The following is a 22,963-nucleotide window of genomic DNA, read 5'->3' on the forward strand; positions in this document are numbered from 1 at the left end:
ATAAACGTGTTCAGATTGGGAATTAGTCTGTGGTCGAATTTACCTATACTAATTTGTAATTTTCTCTTTGACAGCCATGTGCACAAAAATCCCATTTGGTAGTTTTTTGTTTGTTTTAAGCCGCGAATGATTCGCCCATCAGTCCTAAAATTGCCGCTATAATAGCAGACTGCACCTATGCTGTTGGCTGTGTTTTATGCCTGTTACTAGGAGTTCAAACTATTTCATCTTATGTGAAAATGTTTCGTGCATACTAATTTCCAATTCTTAGCCCAAGGAAACAAATTAAACCAGGCCTCAGGTCATAATGCATCATTTAGTTGACTTTGTTTTGCCTTTATTTCGTGTTTCGCTACTTCTTATAAGCATTCTCATTATTCTGAGGTTTTAAAATCAGTTTTTATCTTGTTTAAGTATTATAAGAAAATGGACTATTCTATCTTCCCCCGTAAAAAAATGGAACAAATCAGAATAACCCAACGCTATCATGCACATGCTCTTGGCAGCAGTCTGCCTAACGAAACACTTTCGGCTCAAAGGCCAGCGTGTAAATATGTTTGTAAGATCGCTTGTACCCCTCGCCGTCTGGGTGTTTTTGACTCACACTGCCAATACGCTAAAGGCACCCCTACGAATAGGTGGGCTGCTTCACACGTCTGGAAGTTCACCGGCTGTGTTCTTTGGACAGACCGCCCTTGTTGGGGCGCAGCGTGCGGTTGATGATATCAACGCCAGAAGCGATGTGTTGCCGGACTACGAACTGAAGTTCCAATGCAACAATTCAGAGGTAAGTTTGTTTTCAAGACACTGGACTTATTTGGTAATTATCAAAGACCAGTCTTATCACATGGTGTGTCTCAACACATCATAATATCAAATAAACTGTGAAAATTTGAGCTCAATTGGTCATCGAAGTTGCGAAATAACAATGGACAATCAACAGCTCTCGTACTTGTTACGAAATCAGGTTTTATGTTGTTTTGATTAATTAACAGTATTGTCCACTGCCTTTAAAGAGGGCTCACCTTTGCGACAGTTAGTTCGACAGTTGGGTTGTTGTACACCAGCATTTGAAATGAAATTTTGCAAAATACAGCACAGGATAGGGAGAAATGGAGAACTGGTGAAAGGCTTTCCTGAAAGAATCAGATTAAGCTGAACATCTTCCATAATTTTGAAGAGGATGCGTGTCAATTAAAACCAGGGTGGGGTGGGCGATCATATCGGCTGGCAAGAGGTTTTACCACCACCCTAATGATGTGTCATTTTCAATCATATCCATCTTGTATGCGTTGTAAAAGACCGGCGTTAAGCCGGGGGGGGGGGTTACGCCCTAGGATTCACGCATACCAGAAGCACCATTGGAAGAAGCTGACATAGTATAATAATTGAGCGAATAACATCTCGACAAATCAGTGAAAATCGTATCAGGCGACTCGCGGATGCAGCTGTTTGTATTCTTTTTGTTGCATTTTTGTTTTGTTTATGGTACAAAATATCTTCTGAACGCTGTCTACAGGCGAAAATATCACAAAGAGGCTGGCTAAAAGCTTGTAGGCAGGATCCATCGACATAAAAATGAATTGACAAAAAACAACATTTCAGTCCATATTCAGAAAAAAACACGTTTGTTACCAAATCCGCGCCTTTGACCAATCAGTTAAATACACTGGACACTATTGCTAATTGTCAAAGACCAGTCTTCTGACTTGGTGTATCTCAACATATGCATAAAATAAAAAAATTAAATTGTGAAAATTTAGCTCAATAATATTGGTCTTCGAGGTTGCGAGATAACAATGGAAGAAAAAACACCCTTGTCACGCGAAGTTGTGTGCTTTCAGGTGCTTGATTTCTTGACCTCAAAATCTAATTCTGAGGTCTCGAAATCATACTATCAATTAAGGTTTTATGCTAATAAAGTATTTTGAGTAACTACCAAACATTAATTTCCTCCCTTTTATTCATGTACTTTTTTGTTATTCGATTTAACATAATAATCATTAAATTTAACAATTCATCAAAGCAGCATTCAAATTCACAGACGTGTGTGTCTCGAAAAAGAATGACGATACGCTAAATTGAACAGAGTGCTAAAGGAATTTGACTCGACTCAAAACTAAATGAATGGCCGAATTCTGAATTTGAAACGCAGTGTATAAACCGGAGAGGCAAAATAGCTTTAATTCGAACGCATGAAAATTAAATTGGCTGCTCATTTTCCGAAATTGACCGAGAAAACCTATGTTATACGATCAGGATTCTCGCATCTATACTTTTCCTACATTATTTCTGAAATACGTGACATAAGAAAAGGTTTATGGGAATGAAAAGTTTTAAAATATAAATAGCTCGATGCACTCCAATAACAGGAAAAATAACAACGTGAGGACGACAATGACAAACTTAGGCTGTTTCGGAAAATCCTTTGAGGCACAAAGAATGGACGCGTGTAAAAAGGTTTCATGCCTTCATTTTCACAAGGTTATTTTCTTCAAATGAAAATCAAGTAAGCCATTTAAGCCTTTTATAAAGTTTTTCATTTATATCTTGTTGCCTTCAAGTTTGTGTTTGTATTGCCTACCCTCCCAGGACATTTTTCATAGGGACAATAGGTCCTCACTAGTCGGTTCTTTGGTGTAATGGGTCCTCACTAGTCATTTGTGTACAAAAACCAATGGGAATTGCTTCAATACAGGAACAACAGAAAGTAAAATAGGTGTCCTCTAATGGCCGACCACGACTGTGTGTTTGCAATAGGTCCTCACTAGTCGGTTCTTTGGTGTAATGGGTCCTCACTGGTCATTTGTGTGCAAAAACCAATGGGAATTGATTCAATACAGGAACAACAGAAAGTAAAATAGGTGTCCTCTAATGGCCAAACACGACTGTGTGTTTGCAATAGGTCCTCACTAGTCGGTTCTTTGGTGTAATGGGTCCTCACTAGTCATTTGTGTACAAAAACCAATGGGAATTGCTTCAATACAGGAACAACAGAAAGTAAAATAGGTGTCCTCTAATGGCCAAACACGACTGTGTGTTTGCAATAGGTCCTCACTAGTCGGTTCTTTGGTGTAATGGGTCCTCACTAGTCATTTGTGTACAAAAACCAATGGGAATTGCTTCAATACAGGAACAACAGAAAGTAAAATAGATGTCCTCTAATGGCCAAACACGACTGTGTGTTTGCAATAGGTCCTCACTAGTCGGTTCTTTGGTGTAATGGGTCCTCACTAGTCATTTGTGTACAAAAACTAATGGGAATTGCTTCAATACAGGAACAACAGAAAGTAAAATAGGTGTCCTCTAATGGCCAAACACGACTGTGTGTTTGCAATAGGTCCTCACTAGTCGGTTCTTAGTTTTAATGGGTCCTCACTAGTCATTTGTGTACAAAAACCAATGGGAATTGCTTCAATACAGGAACAACAGAAAGTAAAATAGGTGTCCTCTAATGGCCAAACACGACTGTGTGTATGCAATAGGTCCTCACTAGTCAGTTCTTTGTTTTCATGGGTCCTCACTAGTCATTTGTGTACAAAAACCAATAGGGATTGCAGTCGTATCTTTTGTCCTTTTAAACACAAATCTACTTGAGCTGGGCTCGAACCTGCGAACACCGGCAGCTTAACCTAGTGACTCTCAACCAACTGAGCTGTTTGTATAATGTTGACGGTTTTAGGCCTTATGTAGACACTATTTGTACGAGGACCAACTGGCGTTGCTTTTACTCCAATGTGCATCTTCGTAAGAGCCCTCTTGTTAAAACAATTAAAGTGTTATAACTTACATGTCAATTGCTTTATGTCATTGTCACAAAGTCTCAGATCGGGGTGTCATTGGATATACTGTACGACTTTCTGCAAGAACCAGAGTTGTTAGTGGCGTTTATAGGTCCAGTGCAGTCTCCAGTTGCAGACGTAATAGCACAGGTCTTAAAACGGAGAAATGTTATCCAGGTAAGTGTTTGAACGAACATCTCTGTGAGCTATGTTTCTACTTGTAGTTCTTTTCCTGTGACTGGAACTTCCGTTATTAGCCTTGCTCAAACCAAATTAAATGTCATTCAACGGTTCAACCAGGCGTCGGATAAAACTGATTCAAGGCTGTTGTACGAAACGAATAATATACTACACTTCTCTTATGTTAGCTATTTTGAGTTTCCTTATTTTTACCGCCAGAATTGGAATTGTAAAATTGTCTCTTTCTTCCCCTTGTTGAGGACTCGGCTTAATTGAAATGTGGTTTCAGACCGGTTAAGTGTTCGATGTTAAAACGGAGCCTTGGTATATCCAAGTAATATAAAATTGTGATGACTTCCTTCTTTGGCAGTTGCAAAGCACAATTTTTGTACAATTAAGTATCTTACTAAAAATGGTATGCATGCGAAATACTGGAGATGTTGTCCCGATGATGTCGTCGGGTTTGTCAATCTAGTCTAAAACCACACATTTGGTGCGTCCGTTTAGCTTCCCTGTATCTACCCCACGGTGCTCACTCGGGTGAGCCCCTGACATTAGCTAAACGAACGACCACTCATCGCTCTCGTAGTGACGTCGTTTACCTGGGGCCAGCCCCAAAGTGACCCACTCCACAAGCAGGGCACTGGGGGCTGGCCTGGGTGAGCCCCTGGAATTACGTTAAAAGCTGTTCGAACGCACCGGGCAGACCGGGGATGACCCAGAGAAGCTAAACGAACGCACCCATTATTAAAAATGTGTTGTACAAAATGAAAATAATATGTGTCGCAATGAAAATTACTCTTATCGCAGCTTATGACGTTTTCAAGACAGATTTGCCAAGTTTTTGAATTGTAAGACATACACAGGCCCTGTTACACAGTCCGCGACACCGAGAACTACAACGACAACATTATCAATACACGCCCTCGATTGGTTGAATAAGCGAGGGCGTGTCCTTTACGGAGCAATTCAACCAATAGAATGCGTTCTCTTTGCGTCGTTATCGTTATCGTTCTCGTTATCGTTGCAGTGGGACCCGGGCCTCTATAGTGTAGCACCTTCCCAGAGTTTTACTATTATGACAGTTGTGATAATTTTGACCATCTGCATATTATTTTCTTTGTTGGTTGCCATTGCCCAAAACCAGAAGTTTAAATTGTGTGATACAAAACAAAATTAATTTGTTTTGCCTGAATGAACGACCTCACAAGTACAACAGTCCCCACTCGCTTTTGACCTCGACACGGATTATCAATTAATTAGGAAAGTATGCTGACCTACGTTCTCTGTCAATCAGGAATGCAAAAACCCAATCTACTGTTTTTCGCCATTTAAAGCCAGTGGACACTATTGTTAATTGTCAAAGACTAGCCTTCACAGTTGGTGTATCTCAACATATTCATAAAATAACAATCCTGTAAAAATTTGTGCTCAATCTGTCGCCGATTTTGCGAGATAATAATGAAAGAAAAAAACACCATAGTCACACGATGTTGTGTGCGTTTAGATGGTTGTATTCGAGACCTCAAGTTCTAAACTGGAGGTCTCAAAATCAAATTCGTGGAAAATTACTTCTCTCTCGAAAACTATGGCACTTCAGAGGGAGCCGTTTCTCACAATGTTTTATACCACCAACCTCATCCCATTACTCGTCACCAAAAAAGGTTTTGACCTAATAATTATTTTGAGTAATTACCAATAGTGTCCACTGCCTTTAAACAGGAAACTCGTTATTTGTTCAAGTCTGCACGAATTTCCCAATTACTTCAATAGTCACGATTTAATCAGGACGTAAGGTCTCTGCTTGTGCTTGATCGGATACACATTGACCCTTGTTAAGGCAGTGGACACTATTGGCAAATGTCAAAGACCAGTCTTTTCACTTGGTGTATCTCCACATAATTATGCAAAAAAACAATTAAACCTGAATTTTGACCTCAATCGGTCGTCGAAGTTGCCAGATACTAATGGAAGAAAAATCACCTTTGTCACACGAAGTCCGTTGCTTGTTGCAAAGTACATTTTTGTGCTTTCAATTATTTTGAGTAATTACCAATAGTGACCAGTGCCTTTAAAAAAGAGCCAATTCGCAATATCTTAAAGAGAAAGTGTACCTTTTTTTTAAACAATTTGATTGCTTTAGTCATGTTTGTTGATTCAATAAAACAAACCTGTGGACATTTCAATTTAAAACTTGTCTCGTGCTTGAGATATCGCCGATCGGTTGAAACGCACCACGGTGAAGATAATCCGCAATGGGCTTGCACAATCTTTAATCACCAATAAATTTTAACTGCACTAAGTTCAAAGAATGGTTTACAAAACGTATTCCCTCCCTTTTAAGGCACTTGACATCTTTGGTAATTATTAACAAAGACAGGTATGCTCATTGGCGTATCCCAACACCAGAATACATTCACAAACCTGTACAAATGAACGTTCAATGTTGCAAACAAATAATGAGTATTCAAACTTGCAAGAAAATAATGAAGTAAGTAGGATTTGAAACTTTGCATGGTGGAAATAAGTTATAGAGGAGCATACTGATCGAAACGTCGAGTTAACCCAACGGTTCTTTACAGAACCACACCAACTCATTTAGAGATTGTTATTACATGGTGTTACCGCAAACTCTTCTATATAATAATGAAGTAAAAAACACCCTGCTGTGCACATTCATTTGCATTCATATGCCTTGTTTGCATTCAGATGCCTATACTTATTTCTTTTTAAGATAGTGCGATTTGTTTTGTTAAGGCTTCGGGTCTGAAATGTGAGAAATTACCTTATTTTTCTCCAAAACTACGTTACTTCAGAGGGAGTAGCCTTGCTCAAGGCAGTCGCATTATTCGCTCCGAAAAAACGCCGCTGTAAACCCACCCGTATACCCTGTGCGTGGTGCGTGCGATCACACCGCATGACCCACCCGTATACACACTGTCATATCGTACGACTACTGTGCACACAAGTCATCCGCACTCGTACCACTAACCGCATGGGGAGGCCGTCAGCATGCGGATAGTGTATGGGGGCATCGTGTCGTGCGATGTTACGCACAGTGAATACGGGCGGTCTTTTTTCGGAGTGAATAATTCGACTGCCTTGATTAAGGCTACAGAGGGAGCCGTTTCTCATAATGTATTATATTGTCAACAGCTTTCCATTGCTCCTTACCAAGTTAGTTTGTATGCTAACTTGACTTTAGTACTGCCTGTATGTACGTTTTGTTTTGTATTCGTGACGAATTGTCAAACCCGTAATGGAAGAATTGTGTAACGATAGTAACTATCATACACAATTCTTCCATTTCTACGGGTTTTAAAAACACTAGACACTATTGGTAATTGCCAAAGACCAGGGCCCAATTTCATAGAGCTGCTTAACGGTAAGCAAATTTTTTCGCTTAACGTAGCAAAAATAGTTGCTTAAAACCATTCGGATTCCATGCTAAACGTACACGAGCTTAAGCACGCAAACAATCTGCGCGCGGAGATTTTAGATCGTTTGCTTAAGCAAAACAGAAGAAGGCAGTGTATTTTGCACTGTGTGCATGGCCTAGGGCTGCTTGACGGTAAGCAAATATGTTGGCTTAACGTAGCAACAAAAATTGCTTAAGCGTAAACCTATTTCACCAGCGGTTGCTAGCTTAAGCACGTAAACAAACTGCGCGCGCAACATTTTAGATCGTTTGCTTAAGCGAAAAAGAAGAAGGTGCTGACAAAATGGCGGGCGAAATAAATGCGGAGTGCACTCGAGTGGCGATAACAAAAATTCATCACCTTCTGTGTCTGATATGTATTATTTGTAATGGTTCAAAGTGCCCCTCGAAAGGTTTACACACTAACTTGAAAGTAAACAAGAAGATAATACATTGTACAGCATGATTGTGAAGCATTTTAGACACTCGTTTGTTCGCTACACCTACCATACAAACGCACGTACAATCACCGCTGTGCCGGCACAATAACATCGTTTGCAACGAGTGTTGCACTATGCGCTGTGTGAATAGGATGCTTAAGCAAAATAGAGGCTATAAGGACCCTTTTTGTTTGCTTACCTATGTAAGCAAAAAACCTTGCTTAAGCAAGGGTATGAAATTTGCTAGGTGCGCCCGTTAAGCACAAAATCGACCGTTACGGGATGCAGCTCTTTGAAACTGGGCCCGGCGCTTAAACAGGGTGCTTAAGCAATGGGGCTTTAAGGACCCTTTTTGCTTGCTTGCCTCGCCGTTTTAAGCAAAAAACCTTGCTTAAGCAAGGCTATGAAATGAAAAACTTGCTAGGTGCACCCGTTAAGCACAAAATCGACCGTTAGCAGCTCTATGAAATTGGGCCCAGTCCTCTCACTTGATGTATCTCAACATTATGCATAAAATAGCAATCCTGTGAAAATTTGAGCTCAATTGGTCGTCGAAGTTGCGAGATAATAATGAAACAAAAAAACACCCTTGTGTTGTGTGCTTTAAGATGGTTGATTTCGAGACCTCAAATTCTAAATCTTCGGTCTCGAAATCAGATTCGTAGAAAATTACTGCTTTCTCGATAACTACGTCACTTCAGAGGGAGCCGTTTCTCACAACGTTTTATACTATCAACATCTCCCCATTACTCGTAATAAAGAAATGTTTTATGCTGATGATATTTTGAGTCAGTACCAATAGTGTCCACTGCCGTTAACCATTACAACTCGTTTCAACCACGTCCGTGTGTTTTCCCCCCTTTGAGATGAGTCCTGGCGCAACCAGCACCATCTTCGAAGATCGTGTAAAGTATCCCTACGTGTACCGTACCAGTTCCTTATGGAGTGAGTCTAGCATAGCAGAAGCTGAGATCATCCGTACGTTTGGATGGGGGAAGATTGCAACTCTACAGGGAGACATTGAACCACATGGAACGGTAAGTGAATTCATACAATGTCAAGCTTTTCCTCCTGTAGACGAACAATAGCAGCAGCTGTTACCATAAACAATAACGACAATGACGATGACCACAACAATGACAGTAAGAAGGCCAACTAATCAAAAAGGACAACAACAATATAAAAACGAAAAACCAAAAATAAAAAACAATCACAGATATGACATACCACCAACCGTGAAGATTTTTTCCTCCATGCACCAGCAGAGCAGCAGAAAGAGCAAACAGATAATGTGTATTTGTGAAGTGCGTTACTCCTTTTTCATACGAATTTTTCGAAGTGAAATTGGCCACGTTTTGCCTCAACTGATTAAGAAAACACATAATATTAAAAAGATAAATAATATTAAATGTTTTCTTAATCAGTTGAGGCAAAACGTGGCCCATTTCACTTCATAAAATTCACATTTTAAGCAATTTTGACCTTCACTAATCAAATAAGTTAATTTGGTCGTAGAGATCACTTAATTTCGCAAGCGCAAACATTTTGTCAGCCTTTAAATAGTTTACAAACAGTCGGTAGAAATTCATTGAAAAGTGTTGTAAATTTCCGTTGGTAGGGGTTGGTGTATAGTTGGTATCTTTCATCGCCTTAAATCTCTAGCACCTCGGTTCAAATCACATTTGGGCATGTTTATTTAGTCCCTGACCGACTGCGTGGAATTTCTCTTGCATATTTCTCCCAGGTTTTTCTCCCACAAAACACAACAATCCTTTCTTGTATCCTTTATTGTTGGGTTATCGGCTATTACAGTGATTGATCAGGCTTTTCTGAGGTCCCTGGCTTCACGACCTGATTAAATCAAAAATACAGTTACAAAACAATCTATGTAGAATCGTAATTTACGGCACGGAGTCGGTTCTTGAATTGGTCTCAACACTTGGACTAGCTTGCTCTAGTCAACATCAGGAGACGAGTTTGACATTGATATTGTTTTAAAATATTTCAGCTCATCCAAATGCTTCAAAGGGAAGCGTCAACAAGCAACTTTTCTCTCGTCATCTCAGAAACTATCCGTGATGATCCGATGGAGGCCTTGCAGAATATAAAGGTTAAACAATCTTTTAGTGTTCCACCTGCGGTACTCAGTACTAAGGTCAGACCTTGAAATACACTTCTTGCATCGCAAATCAATTCGGTTTGTAATATAATATTTTGATGTCCTCCACAATATATCCTCTTGCTTTAAATTATTCCCGGCGATTTCTTTGTTGGTACTAAAATATTTTATTAAACAATAATTGACTTGTGATGTTTAAGATACATTAAAGACACGGGACACTATTGACAATTGTCAAAGACTTGTCTTCTCAGTTTATCTCAACATACGCATAGAACAACCTACCTGTGAAAACTTGAGCTCAATTGGTCGTCAAAGTTGCGAGAAAATAATGAAAGAAAAAACACCCTTGTTACACAAAGTGTTGTGTGCTTCCGGATGCTTGATTTCGAGTGAGACCTCAAGATCTAATTCCGAAGTCTCGAAATCAAATTGGTGGAAAATTACTTATTTCTCGAAAACTACGTTACTTCAGAGGGTGCCGTTTTGTCACAATGTTTTATACTATCAAACAGCTCTCCACTAGTGTCCACCGCCTTTAAACAATGGCATCATATATAATTGACTTGTGATTTTTAAGGCACATGAAAGAGCATTGGTACAGAATAAAACTTATCGAAAATAGAAGGGGTTCGCCCCGGTGTTTCTGGCTGTGGCTGCTAAATGCGCCGCAACACCTTGTAAACCATTACAGGTGCTATATAAATTGTGTCTTGAAATTCATCACTGCAAAACCTGTCTGAAAGTTTGTATTCACTCACATAAGACTTTGATATTATTATGTCATTGTACGATGCTGGTGCTTTTCGCAACCGATGTTTACACTTTTCTGAAAACAAAATGTTTTATTTATATTTGTCTACCTTTTGTCATTATCCTTTTTAGAACAAAGAGGCTCGAATTATAGTTGCTTCATTCTTCGAAGACAAAGTTCGTAAAGTCTTCTGCAGCGTAAGTGTAGATTTCGAAGTCGACTTATTAGGAAGTATACCTGCGGATGTTTTTTTTTTTTTTATTTTTTTTTTATTTTTTATTTTTTTGCGGGTATCTGGTTGTCTTGCATCTTTGTTTGAAAAACAAAAGCACAACATGGGAATTGGTTTTGTGACACTTAAACAGATTTGTAAAAATAGTATATGTGAAAAATAGACGGGGTAGGCCTCAGAAGAGATGGATAAATGACATCATCGCCAACAGCATATTCTACCTGGAACACCGAAGAGCGAAAGATAAGAAAGAATGGAGAGTGAAAATTCGTGGAGCCAGCATCCTGCGGAAAATTGTGCAAGATTGATTGAGTCTACGCCAGCAGATCATATCAGAACTAAATTATTTACACATTTTCTCCAACCACTTTTATCCAAAATTGTCCAATCAAGTTAGCCGTATTGTCCAATTAGCCGACCTCAAAATCAACATCTCCCCTCAACCCCCCGTCAGTCATTATGTTTATGCATGAAACAGTTAACAGCCTACTTATAGATTTCGCGAAGGACAAGTGAAAACACAATACACTCACAGTATTTTTTATTTTGCTATTTTGTCACCAACTCGTATCTTTAGTTGTTTTAAGATTTCATATAAGATTTCTCCACTCGACCTCACTTTTATCATTATTCGTAGGATTGCCTAAAACACTTACAGGCAGTGGACACGATTGGTAATTACTCAAAACAATTATTTGCATTAAATCTTACTTGACGACGAGTAATGGGGAGAGGCTGATAGTATACAACCTTTTGAGAAACGGCTCCCTCTGAAATAATGTAGTTTCAGAGAAAGAAGTTATTTTCCACGAATTTGATTTGATTTCGAGACCTCAGATTTAGAATTTGAGGCTTCGAAACAAAACATCTAAAAGCATACATCTTCGTTTGACAAGGGTGTTTTTTCTTTAATTATTATCTCGCAACTTCGACCACCGATTGAGCTCAAATTTTCACAGCTTTGTTATTTTTTGCATATGTTGAGATACACCAACTGTGAATAGTAGTATTTGACAATTACCAACAGTGTCCGCTGTCTTTAATGGCATGTATGTTTAGTAGAATCTTTCTTGAATATGAGATGACAACGCAATACGCACTACAATTAATTCAACCGTTTCCCCCACCATGTTTTATCTGAATTTGTTTATGATTTTAAATTTACAATTTCTCTCCTCAAGGCCTTTCAACTGGGGATGTATGGAGCCAATTACGTGTGGATGATACCGGGTTACTTTGCAGACGACTGGCAGTCAGTAAAACAAGATGGCGTCAGTTGCTCAGCCGAAGACCTTAAGATGGCTTCAGAGGGGTACTTTGGCTTCACACCGGCCTTGCATGCCTTCAGTAAAGATACAGGGCGATGCGGAAAGGTAGTTTTAGGTGTTTTACTATTAAGAATAATTTGTGTACGGTGTTGTTTGTCATGTATGTATTTATGTATATATAATGAGTATGGTAGATGGCCTTATTTAGCTTTCGATCCAAACTGGACCGTCTTCAGAGGCATAATCAAGAACAAACACAAATACATACACAATCATAGAAAAAAACGAGGAGTGGGGTTAAGGGGGATTCAGAAAAAAAGCGGGAAGGCTATTTCTGTGTATATATATATTTTATATTTGTTGGTTTGGTTATTGCTGAAATAAACAGAATGAGTTATCGTTTTGTTTGTTTCGGGTTCTTTATGATGACAATAATTTCATGTGGAATAAATGAAATAATGAATGTAAATTGTTCCACTATTCTGCTGTTAAGAACCGAACATTAAAAATGTAAAATGAAAATTAATAGTAATTATCGCAACTCGTTCATGGTTTATTTTTGTGGACACTTAGTAACTGCACGTTGAACAAACGGAGAAGCACATTGTGATACCCCGTTCCTTGCATCTCATGGTCGGGTTAAAGGCAGTGGACACTATTGGCAATTACTCAAAATAATCATTAGCAAAATTCTTTCTTGGTGATGAGTAATGGGGAGAGGTTGATTGTATTAAACATTGTGAGAAACGGCTCCCTCTGAAGTAACGTAGTCTCGAAAAAGAAGTAATTTGCATCGAATTTGATTTCGAGACCTCAGAATGCACATAACTTCGTGTGACAAGGTGTTTTTTCTTTCATTGGTATCTTTGATTCTTTGACGACCAATTGAGCTCAAATTTTAACAGGTTTGTTAGTGTATGCGTATGTTGAGATACGCCAAGTGAGAAGACTGGTCTTTGACAATTACCAATAGTGTTTAGTGTATTAGTGGCCAATCATCATACAGGCCCGTGAACATCTTTAAAAAAAAAATACTGAATTCAGTTTACGGTGTTTTTTGTTTGCTGTTTCTTGTTCTTTTATCTTTCTTTTTTTTAGACACCGGAAGAGTTCCGCCGTGAAATGTCGGAAGTCTTAGGTTACAATGTAACTCTAAATGATCCGGACCTGACTTCCTCTGCGTACGACGGCGTGTGGGCCCTGGCACTGGCATTGCAGGATGCCGAGCGGGCTCTTAATCGTAGTCTCGTTTCCTTCCGTTACGGCGACGAAGAGTTCGCCAAGGTTGTCGGAGAGATGATTCTCAAGCAGGAATTTGCTGGAATGAAGGTAAACTGAGTAAGAATCCTGAGGGGGGGGGGGGGGACTTTGGCCTCCGTTGTCGGAAATTTATGTTTCGGTATACGATAACTGTTTTGTACTAAGTCCTCTCCATCCACTAAAAAGCGGTGTGGCATGGGATCATGTTCCCTTCCCCTGGAGATAATAGGGACTTTTCGTTTTTGACGACGGATGGTTCTGCGACGGTAAAGATGACATTTGGCGTCATCTGCGCATGCGTCGGCTTTGAGGACGGTCGTCCCTCAATTTCTACGACAGTACTTGGGATGAATCTTCGTTTTGCTGAAAACGACAACGCTTAGCTGAACAACCGTCGCAAAACCATCTGTCGTCGAAAACGAAAAGTCCCTTATGTTCCCATACGGCGAACTATGCACCAACTTCTTCTGGTGCCCCTTTTGGAATATTCCTTGTCCAGCCCGTGTTAGTTTCCTATGGGGGTAGGGGGGGGGGGTAGGGGACACAGAATCTCCGGTGGGGGGAGGGGGGACAGACGTCTCCGGGCCCCAGGACAACGGCTGATTTCCTTTGGATAATTCTTTTCAAAGCTATAGTCTCCCCTATTCCAAAATCCACTCAGCGGCAGTAGATTTAAAAAGAAAAAAGAAAAGAAAAAAAAAAACCTACGTTAATTGCATCAAATGTTCGCAACAATTGCTTTTAAATAGATTGGATAATAATAGCTCGTGTTTGAAACACGGTCTATTTGTTTGCAATACAATATGAAGCGGAAACAAGATCAATCCTGCCTACGCAGAGTTAAAAAAAAAACATTACAGCTTTGGTCTAGACGTTTCTAAAAGAAGGACAACTGAAGGTTAATTGTTAGGTAAAATCTTGAGCACTCAGCTCTCTCAAGAACCATCGCCGTCGGCGAAAATGTCATTTCAGAGGAAAATAACATTCCCTTTGTTTACTTTTATCGTTGTAGGGAGCAATCAAATTTGCGGAGACTGGACATGTGTTTGCGAATTCACTGATTAAACAAAATGTCGGTGAGTATTATGATTTTTTTTTTTTTTTTTTTTTTTTTACATCCTATTAAAAACAATGTTCCTCCTTTTTGTGCGTTGTATACCATAATGTCATTTCCTCTATGATCTGCTTCGTCTTAAGAGCTACACAACTAATAACTTGTTTTAAAACTTTTGTTGACCTCCCGGATCAACCGGAAGTGTGAGTATATCTCAAGAACTACACAACCGCTTTTCAAACTTTTCTCCGTTAAAGATTTCTTTGTCATAGGAATATATGCCTTAGGTAACCGTGGGCGACCCCGTGTTGACTTTTACTTCCGGGTCAACCGGAAGTGGGGCCTTATCTCAAGAAGTACACAGCCGATTTGGAAACTTTCTTTCAGTTATAGACTCCTTTTGGGCATAGGAGATTAGCCTTGGGTAATCATGACCCTGGGTAGACATTTGCTTCCGGGTCAACTGGAGTGGGACCATTGTCTCAAGAACAAAACAACCGATTTTAAAACCCCTTTTCAGTTAAAGACCCATTGGGCATTGGAGATCAGCCTTAGGTCACCGCGACCCATATTGACCTTTTACTTACAGGTCAACCGGAAGTGGGACCATATCTCAAGAACTAAACAACAGATTAAAAAAATTCACGTTGAACACAGCCACTTGATGTACATTGTCTCTTTTTCATGATTCGTGTATTATGAATTGTCTTCCAAATTCTTACAAGTTAATACCATTTTAAATCCATTACTAAAAGGTGGTAAAGGGATACTCGTGGGAACCATGGATACCCATACCAAGATCATTGTATGGACTGTTCCAACAGAAACCTTATGGTACTACAGTGGTGAGTTTATGATCATGAAATAAAAATTTTTTGAAAGACACTGGACACCTGGGTAATGTCAAAGGCCAGTACTCCCACTAATTTTATGTAATAGGCCTACCAATGTATGCATAATAGCAAATCTTTTAAAATTTTGACTCAATTGGTCATCAAAGTTGCAAAAATAATAATGAAAGAAAAGACACCCTTGTTGCACAATGTGTGTGCTTTCAGATGCCTAAAAAAGTATTTTAGTGAGAAATTACCCCCCTTCTCAATAACTACGCTACTCCTGAGGGAGCCGTTTATGAAAATGTTTTATAATATCAACAGCTCCCCATTACTGGGGTAGAATCTCGGGGGTGGGGGGGGGGGGGGACACAGAATCTCCTGCCACAACGGCCATATTAATGTTGAAACATTTAAAGACAGTGGACACTATTGGTAACTGTCAAAGACTAGTCTTCACGGTTGGTGTATCTCAACATATGCATAAAATAACAAACCTGTGAAAATTTGAGCTCAATCGGTCATCGAACTTGCGAGTTAATAATGAAAGAAAAAAACACCCTTGTCAAACGAAGAGGTCTCGAAATCAAATTCGTGGAAAATTACTTCTTTCTCGAAAACTATGGCACTTCAGAGGGAGCCGTTTCTCACAATGTTTTATACCATCAACCTCTCCCCGTTACTCTTCACCAAGAAATGTTTTATGCTAATAATTATTTTGAGTAATTACCAATAGTGTCCACTGCCTTTAAAAGGAATGAAATTACTCAGTTTAAGTTAAGTTCACTTAAATATGTCACGTGTTTTTTGTTTGGTGGTCGTCTTGTGCGTTGAAGGTGGCAAACCGCCCTATGACTCTGACATCACAGTGACTATCGACGTCCTTCAAGCCACGCCCATTTCTGTCATGGCTACAGTATCTACACTGGCTGGACTGGGTATCATTCTGGCTAGTCTATTCCTTGGCTTTAACGTATGGAATCGTAAACACAAGTGAGTCACTATTATCGTTAGTAAGCCACACTACTAGAAATTTCTTGGGAAAAGTTTAAAACTTTAACTGACGTCATCATGAAACAGAGTTCTTTGGTACAACACTTCGGCAGTAATATTATACAGGTTTAAGTAAAGTACAACAGTTTGCGAAGAAAATAAAAAAAAAAGAACTTTAAGGTTTCAGAACCGTAGGTAAATAAGTGAAGAAAAGGTACTTCCTTCGAATGTCCCCTTGCTACTCATTTCAGGACTAGGCTTTAGACCATCCGATAATGCAAGAGACACCGCCGAACTTCACTGAATAAATCAATTAAAAGTACCATTTAATAATCACCATGTGATTAAATTAATGGGTTAATAAAAACAAAATATGTCTTAAAAACGCGCATGACTCCTCGATACATTTTTTTTATTTCGAACGAAATTTACTGTCAACTTTATTTAACCTCCTTTTAAATTTTAGACACGTGAAGATGTCGAGCCCCAAACTGAACAACATAATTGCATTCGGCATAATGGTGGCGTACGTGAGTGTCATTCTACTGGGTATAGATGGATCGATGGTCAGTAGAGATGCCTTACTCCGGGTCTGCAAGGTAAGGTTTTCATGCATGTAGTAGCTCTCCGTGATAACGGAATACTTTTTTAAACAATTCATTCCTGAAATGTTATGTTTTTGTATCGTTACAAAAAAACTATGGCACTTCAGGGGAGCCATTTCTCACAATGTTTTATACCATTAACCTCTCCCCATTACTCGTCACCAAGAAAGGTTTTATGATAATAATTATTTTGAGTAATTACCAATAGTGTCCTAAGCTTAAAAAAATGCGTGCAGACCATCATAGAGACTAACAATATTGTACAGCTGCTTTATCTTGGTCAAGTGATTCGATTTTGTCCTTTGGATTTTGTTTTTCAAAATCATACCGATATGCCACAAGTAAGAATGTACCAACAAACAAAACTTGAAATATCAAATATAATGTGTTTGAAGAAGGCAATAGTCTAAGAATACACAAGTTATGTGTTTTCTGAGCTAAATTACTAACTTAAAAAAATAATTATTGTATATACAAACTATAATATTAAAAAAGCATGTTTAGGCACCTCAAGACCGTTTGATACGCCTTCACTTGAATAATTAAATAAAAAGTGAAATTCCCGATGGTAATTATCCACAATATGTTGTGTAGGAATATTCTCTGTTAGATGATTAGGATACTGTTTGTAACACAAAACTCGATGTCCACAGATTTACACTAAACTTACACAGTTTGAAGAAAATGATAGTAGAAAGCTAACCTTTAAATATTACTAGTTGAGGTACTGTAGTTTTTTGAGAAATGAGTTAAACAATGTCGCGAAAATACGTTTGACATGCTAAAACAAATTGTTCTTGTAGGAGACGAAAATATTCGCGACTTGTTCTACTAACTTTTAGCTGTAGTGGGTGACGGGGACATGAATATGGGGGAACTGGCTCTTTATGGAAATAGCATTAATCTGTGTTATTTTTGCTTTTGTGTTTTGTAGGTCCGCTCGTGGCTGATTCCTATTGCCTTTACTTTGGCCTTCGGCGGAATGTTCAGTAAGGCGTGGAGGGTGTATAGCATCGTCATTGCAAACAAGACAAAGAGAAAGGTCGGTATAATCATAAAAATGATATTCATGACAGTAATCATAATATACTATCGAGGTATTATATAGCGCACGTTTCAAGCTATCAAGGTACTCGAGGTACTTAGTTTATGCAAAGTTTCAGAAAGATATGTCATTGAAGTGATTAATTCTGAGACCAAATTGCAAGGGTTCACATGGTGCTACGGCGCATACAGCAGCCACAGCCAGGAACACCGGGCGAAACCCTTTCTTTTTTTCGATAAGTGCAATGGGTATTTTACGTATACAGGCATAAGGACTTGGTTGTTTGTAATGGCTGTCAGTCCCATCCTGTTTCAAGGGAACACTTTGAACATCTTAGACGCAGTCATAATGGTTTGCGGAAACACCATTATGTGTGTCTTATGGTCAGATAGATTTTTTTATTTAGAGAACTACCGTGAAGTTAATAACATTTCTCTGAAAGCTGTCGTAATTACGGCCGATTTTATACTATCCGCCCGATTTTATACTATCCGCCTATGTAGTTCAACGTAAGGACAGTTCTTTATAGAACTGAAAAGTATCCCGAATTCCGAAAATTATACGCTGCGCTATGAAGCAAAACAGTTCCCAAAAGAACAAAATCGACCTGCATTTAGACACACACATTTTTACTGCAGAAAAAAAAATTAAATATACATTTGTACCTCATCATGCACTGCTTCAAATTATGCACAGTATGTGTATAAGGGAACACAGCGCCCTCACTTGATACTGCAAGAACAATCTTACGTAAACACTTAACGAGCTAGACTGGTCCCCGGTCTTTTTAAGCAAGAATAAAAACACGCGCTGGTCTTACCTTATGTAAGATAGTTACCTGCCATAACGTGTGGTGTTTAGTTAATTTGAGGTTTTATTTAGCTTCATACTTTGTTCTTCCTCATTGTTTCCTTTGATATACTAATTAACAATCGCAATGATCTTGGTTTTTTTTTGTAAGGTGATACGGGACAGTTTTCTCTTCGGCATTATCGGTGTGATGTTGTTGCTGGATTTCCTAATCCTCATTCCGTGGCAGGTCATTGATCCTATTCACATCGAAGACAAAATACAACCCGTTCCTCAGGTGACACATCTATTTTGAACGAGTAATTGGATTATTTCCTAATTAAACCAACCATGATTTCTAATACGCCGATCAAGTTCAGAAATCACGCTGCAATATCCCAAAATGCAGAAAGATGTTAGCAATTTTTTCGCCCGTCCAACCGTAACGCTTTATCGGTTGTGAGTTACACTTTCAGCTATTTAGATTTTCAGTTCAGTTGGGGTGTGGTAAAATGTGTGATTGATTCACTGAAATTGTCGGTGTTCGCCCAGCCATTAATGAATGAGATATTTTCCTCAACGGTAATGACAAAAAGAAAAGAAAAAAAACGCCCCCAGGTATCCCATCCAGAGTCTTACAACCGTGTCTTACAACGGGGTTATTGGCCAAGCTTCGAGCTGCTTCCTTTTGAGCCATTGTTGTTCAGCGGTCGAGTTCACCCTTAACTGGCACCCCTCCTGGAACCAAATAAAAGACACAACATCAAGCTGTGATAAGTCCCCCACAGTCAATAATCATCTAACAAATCGCCCATTATGTACTCCCATGGAAGTATGGCCAGGGAGATGGATCGGTGAGCTATTAATCCTAACCAATTCAATAACTTTTAATATTCAGCTCCAAATCGGACCCGAAACGGGTCTGGAAGAACGTACCCGGTTAAAAGGCTCTCAAAGCGTGCAGTGAATACCGGTTGGGATTATTGTTTTTTGTTTTTTTTTGTACCGCGGAAGAAAAGATCTAACGCCTAAACTGATCACATCATGCTCTATAAGAATAGCGTCCCCTATTGACGGTCAAAGCACTTACCCCTATGAGTTGCCTGACCGTGCTCAAGAATTATAACAATATCACTCCATGGAGACAAAAGGGGAGGGTCCCTTATGAACAAGGTGGGAGACCCCCCCCAAAAAAAAAAAAAAAAAAAAAAAAAAAAAAAAACCACACTAATTAACACTAAATAAAGATGTCAATCAATCAATCAATCACGTAAGAAAAAGTAGGCACAGCTTTGTATTTCGTGCGGAGTCAATTCATGTTCACAAAACCAGTTCGTGGGTTCACAAAACTTTTCGTGCACATACAAACAAAATCATCCGATCGAAATTATTTTGCTTATTCGGTTTTTAGACTGAGATGGACTTGGCCAACTTTGAAAAGCGTCAGCTTCTCTACGTTAACTGCACGTCAACAAATAACACTATCTGGATGGCGGCACTGCTCATCTACAAGACATTTGTTGTGGTGTTCGGAGTCTTTCTTACTTGGGCTACAAGGTAATATTTTTTAACATGGTAATAGGGTACATCCAGGGTAAAAAAGTCCCTGCAGTGGATTTCACAAAGAGGTAGGACTATAGTCTTATCTCGAGTTAGGACAAGTAACTTGGACTTAGGACTAGCCATGCGTTTTTTTTTAATATCTCCTGGGACTAGTTCTACGTTGGGACTAGTCCTAACTCTTCGTGAAACCGACCCCCTGTTTCACTTTCATTGTAGAAGCGACTTCCTTACTCTAGCAAATAATACTCTGAATAGTATTGGAGGAACTATGAGTGTGCCGATAACTATTGGTATGTCTTTACCCTTAAAGCCATTAGACCCTTTCGGTAAACAGTATTGTCCAAGGCCCACACTTCGTGTATCACAACTTCTATATACAATAACAAACCTGTGAAAATTTACCGAAAGGGTCCAATGGCTTAGTGCATTGTACGATTTAGATATTATAATGTTTTAGTCAAATTAATCAGCTCGTTTCTGGCAAACATGGCTCACAAACCATATTGTCAGTTTGGCATTAGGGGCTGCTAGTTAAAATACAAGTCTAGGTGCCGAGGTCTTTAAAACGGCCAGATTATTTCCCAGCCTCGCCACCACGTTTTGTTACGCAACGTTACATTACGTGTTGTTAACGTTACGTTACGTTGTGAGACATTGATGTTTAGGACAAGACTACTAAGATACAGGCATGTCCGCGTTAAGAGTGTTACAAGCGGAATGTAGCAGACTAATACGAGCCTCCCCTCGCCCTTAATGCCGCAGGTCTTACAACAATCTCGCTCCCATGATCGTTATTGACAATAGTCATTTCAATTTTGTGATCTAGAAATATCAACGTGCCTGGTCTGAATGACAGTTATTACGTAGGTCTGTCAATCTACAACACCGTCATCTGCTGTGTCGTTGCTGTGCCGTTATCGTTCCTTGCGGTGTCCTCCATCGGCGTGACCTTTGCCCTTGTTTCCGGTTTCCTGCTCCTCTGCATCACAGCTTCGCTCTGTTTGTTGTTCTTTCCGAAGGTACGTTGCCGAACGAATCTCAGAAAAACATAGACCTTTTCGCAAATACCGGGGCGCGCGCGTAAAGCTAGGAATTAGGTGCATTGTGGTCTTGCTGGTATCCTAATTTGATCCATATATATCCCACAATGCACCTCATTCAATAGTCTGCGCGTGCGCATTGGTATTTGCGATACGGTCTATGGCATCATTATGAATAAAAAGGTCCATGCAAATACTGACGAAACTGTCGAGTATAACGAGAAGATAACTATAAACATGTTTGTGTTGGTTTTCAGTCGATTATTGGCCATTATGTTGTAAGGTTTGCAAAATAACTTGTGTACAAAAACTTTAAACGCTTCAGGGTTCCAAATCGCTTTGAAAATGAAGCCCAATCAATTTTCTCTTGTGGTATAATATTAAATCACTTTAAACATTCACTTTAAACATAACTTTAGGTTAAATGATGTGGAAGCTAAAAATATGTGCCACTAGTTTTTCTACGTAATTTTTTAATTTATACAAATACATTTCATGTGATTTTCTTTCCCAGGTGATCACAGTCTATCGGAAGCATGCAGTTGATGACGTCAGTGGGATAAGGTTTGGGGCATCAGCACCAGGTGTAATACCAGGCGCCAGAGCACGTGATCGGGAAACGGTTCCCTCTTCCAGTCAAACCACCCACACTAAGGGGGCAGACGTGTCGCCCCTCAAGGGATGCACGAGTGCTATTAACACCGTAGCAATCTAAATTTGAAATTTCTTTAAAGACACTGGACACTATTGGTAATTGTCAAAGACCAGTTTTAACACTTGGTACGTCTCAACATAAGTATGCATAAAATAACAAACCTGTGAAAATTTGAGCTCAATTGATCGTCGAAGTTGCGAGATAATAATGGAAGAAAAAACAATCTTGTCACAGGAAGTTGTGTGCTTTCAGATGCTTCTTTTCGGGACCCCACCATCTTATTATGAGGTCAAGTAATAACATTTGTGGAAATTACTTTTATCTCGAACACTACGTTACTTCAAAGGGAGCCGTTTCTCACAATCGTTTATACTACCAACAGCTCCCCATGCATTACTCGTTTCCAAGCAAGGTTTTATGCTTATAATCGTTTTGAGTAATTACCAATAGTGTCCACTGCCTTTAAAGACAGTGGACACTATTGGTAAGTGTCAAAGACCAGTCTTCTCACTTGTTGTATCTAAATATATGCATAAAAGAACAAACCCGTGAAAATTTGAGCTCAAATGGTCGTCGAAGTTGCGAGATATGAATGAAGTAAACAAACACCCTTGTCGCACGTAGTTGTGTGCTTTTATATGGTTGAAGAAACAAACTTTCCCTCTATGAACACAACACGAAGTTCATGCTCTTCAGTAAATCCTCTCATCTCTCAGAAGATATTCCTATTCTTCGTATCGACAATAATCCTATCCTTCAAGTTCACTCCACTAATTTTCTAGGTGTCATTATTGATGATCAACTCTCCTGGTCTGAACACATCTCTTCCATTACTAAAACCATTTCCCGCAACACTGGTGTTATGTCTAGACTTCGTGCTTTTCTTCCTCCCAAATCTTTGGTATTACTTTATAATACCCTCATTCTGCCATA

The 22,963-nt window shown here is 39.2% G+C and overlaps 1 protein-coding gene across 1 annotated transcript; it reads left to right on the forward strand.

Annotated features, from left to right (window-relative positions):
- The first annotated feature begins 553 nt into the window (after positions 1-553).
- On the forward strand, positions 554-22,194 carry LOC117295665 (gamma-aminobutyric acid type B receptor subunit 2-like). Its single transcript, XM_033778375.1, has 16 exons — positions 554-787; positions 3,822-3,959; positions 8,687-8,857; positions 9,829-9,930; positions 10,825-10,890; positions 12,107-12,298; positions 13,292-13,522; positions 14,466-14,529; positions 15,263-15,352; positions 16,177-16,333; positions 16,800-16,932; positions 17,873-17,980; positions 18,945-19,070; positions 20,184-20,329; positions 21,162-21,354; positions 21,890-22,194. Exons 1-16 carry the CDS (start codon positions 554-556, stop codon positions 22,088-22,090), a joined length of 2,352 nt encoding a protein of 783 aa, XP_033634266.1. The 3' UTR covers positions 22,091-22,194.
- The last annotated feature ends 769 nt before the right edge of the window (positions 22,195-22,963 follow it).

This window comes from Asterias rubens, chromosome 10, assembly GCF_902459465.1.
Source record: "Asterias rubens chromosome 10, eAstRub1.3, whole genome shotgun sequence".
NCBI lineage: Eukaryota > Metazoa > Echinodermata > Asteroidea > Forcipulatida > Asteriidae > Asterias > Asterias rubens.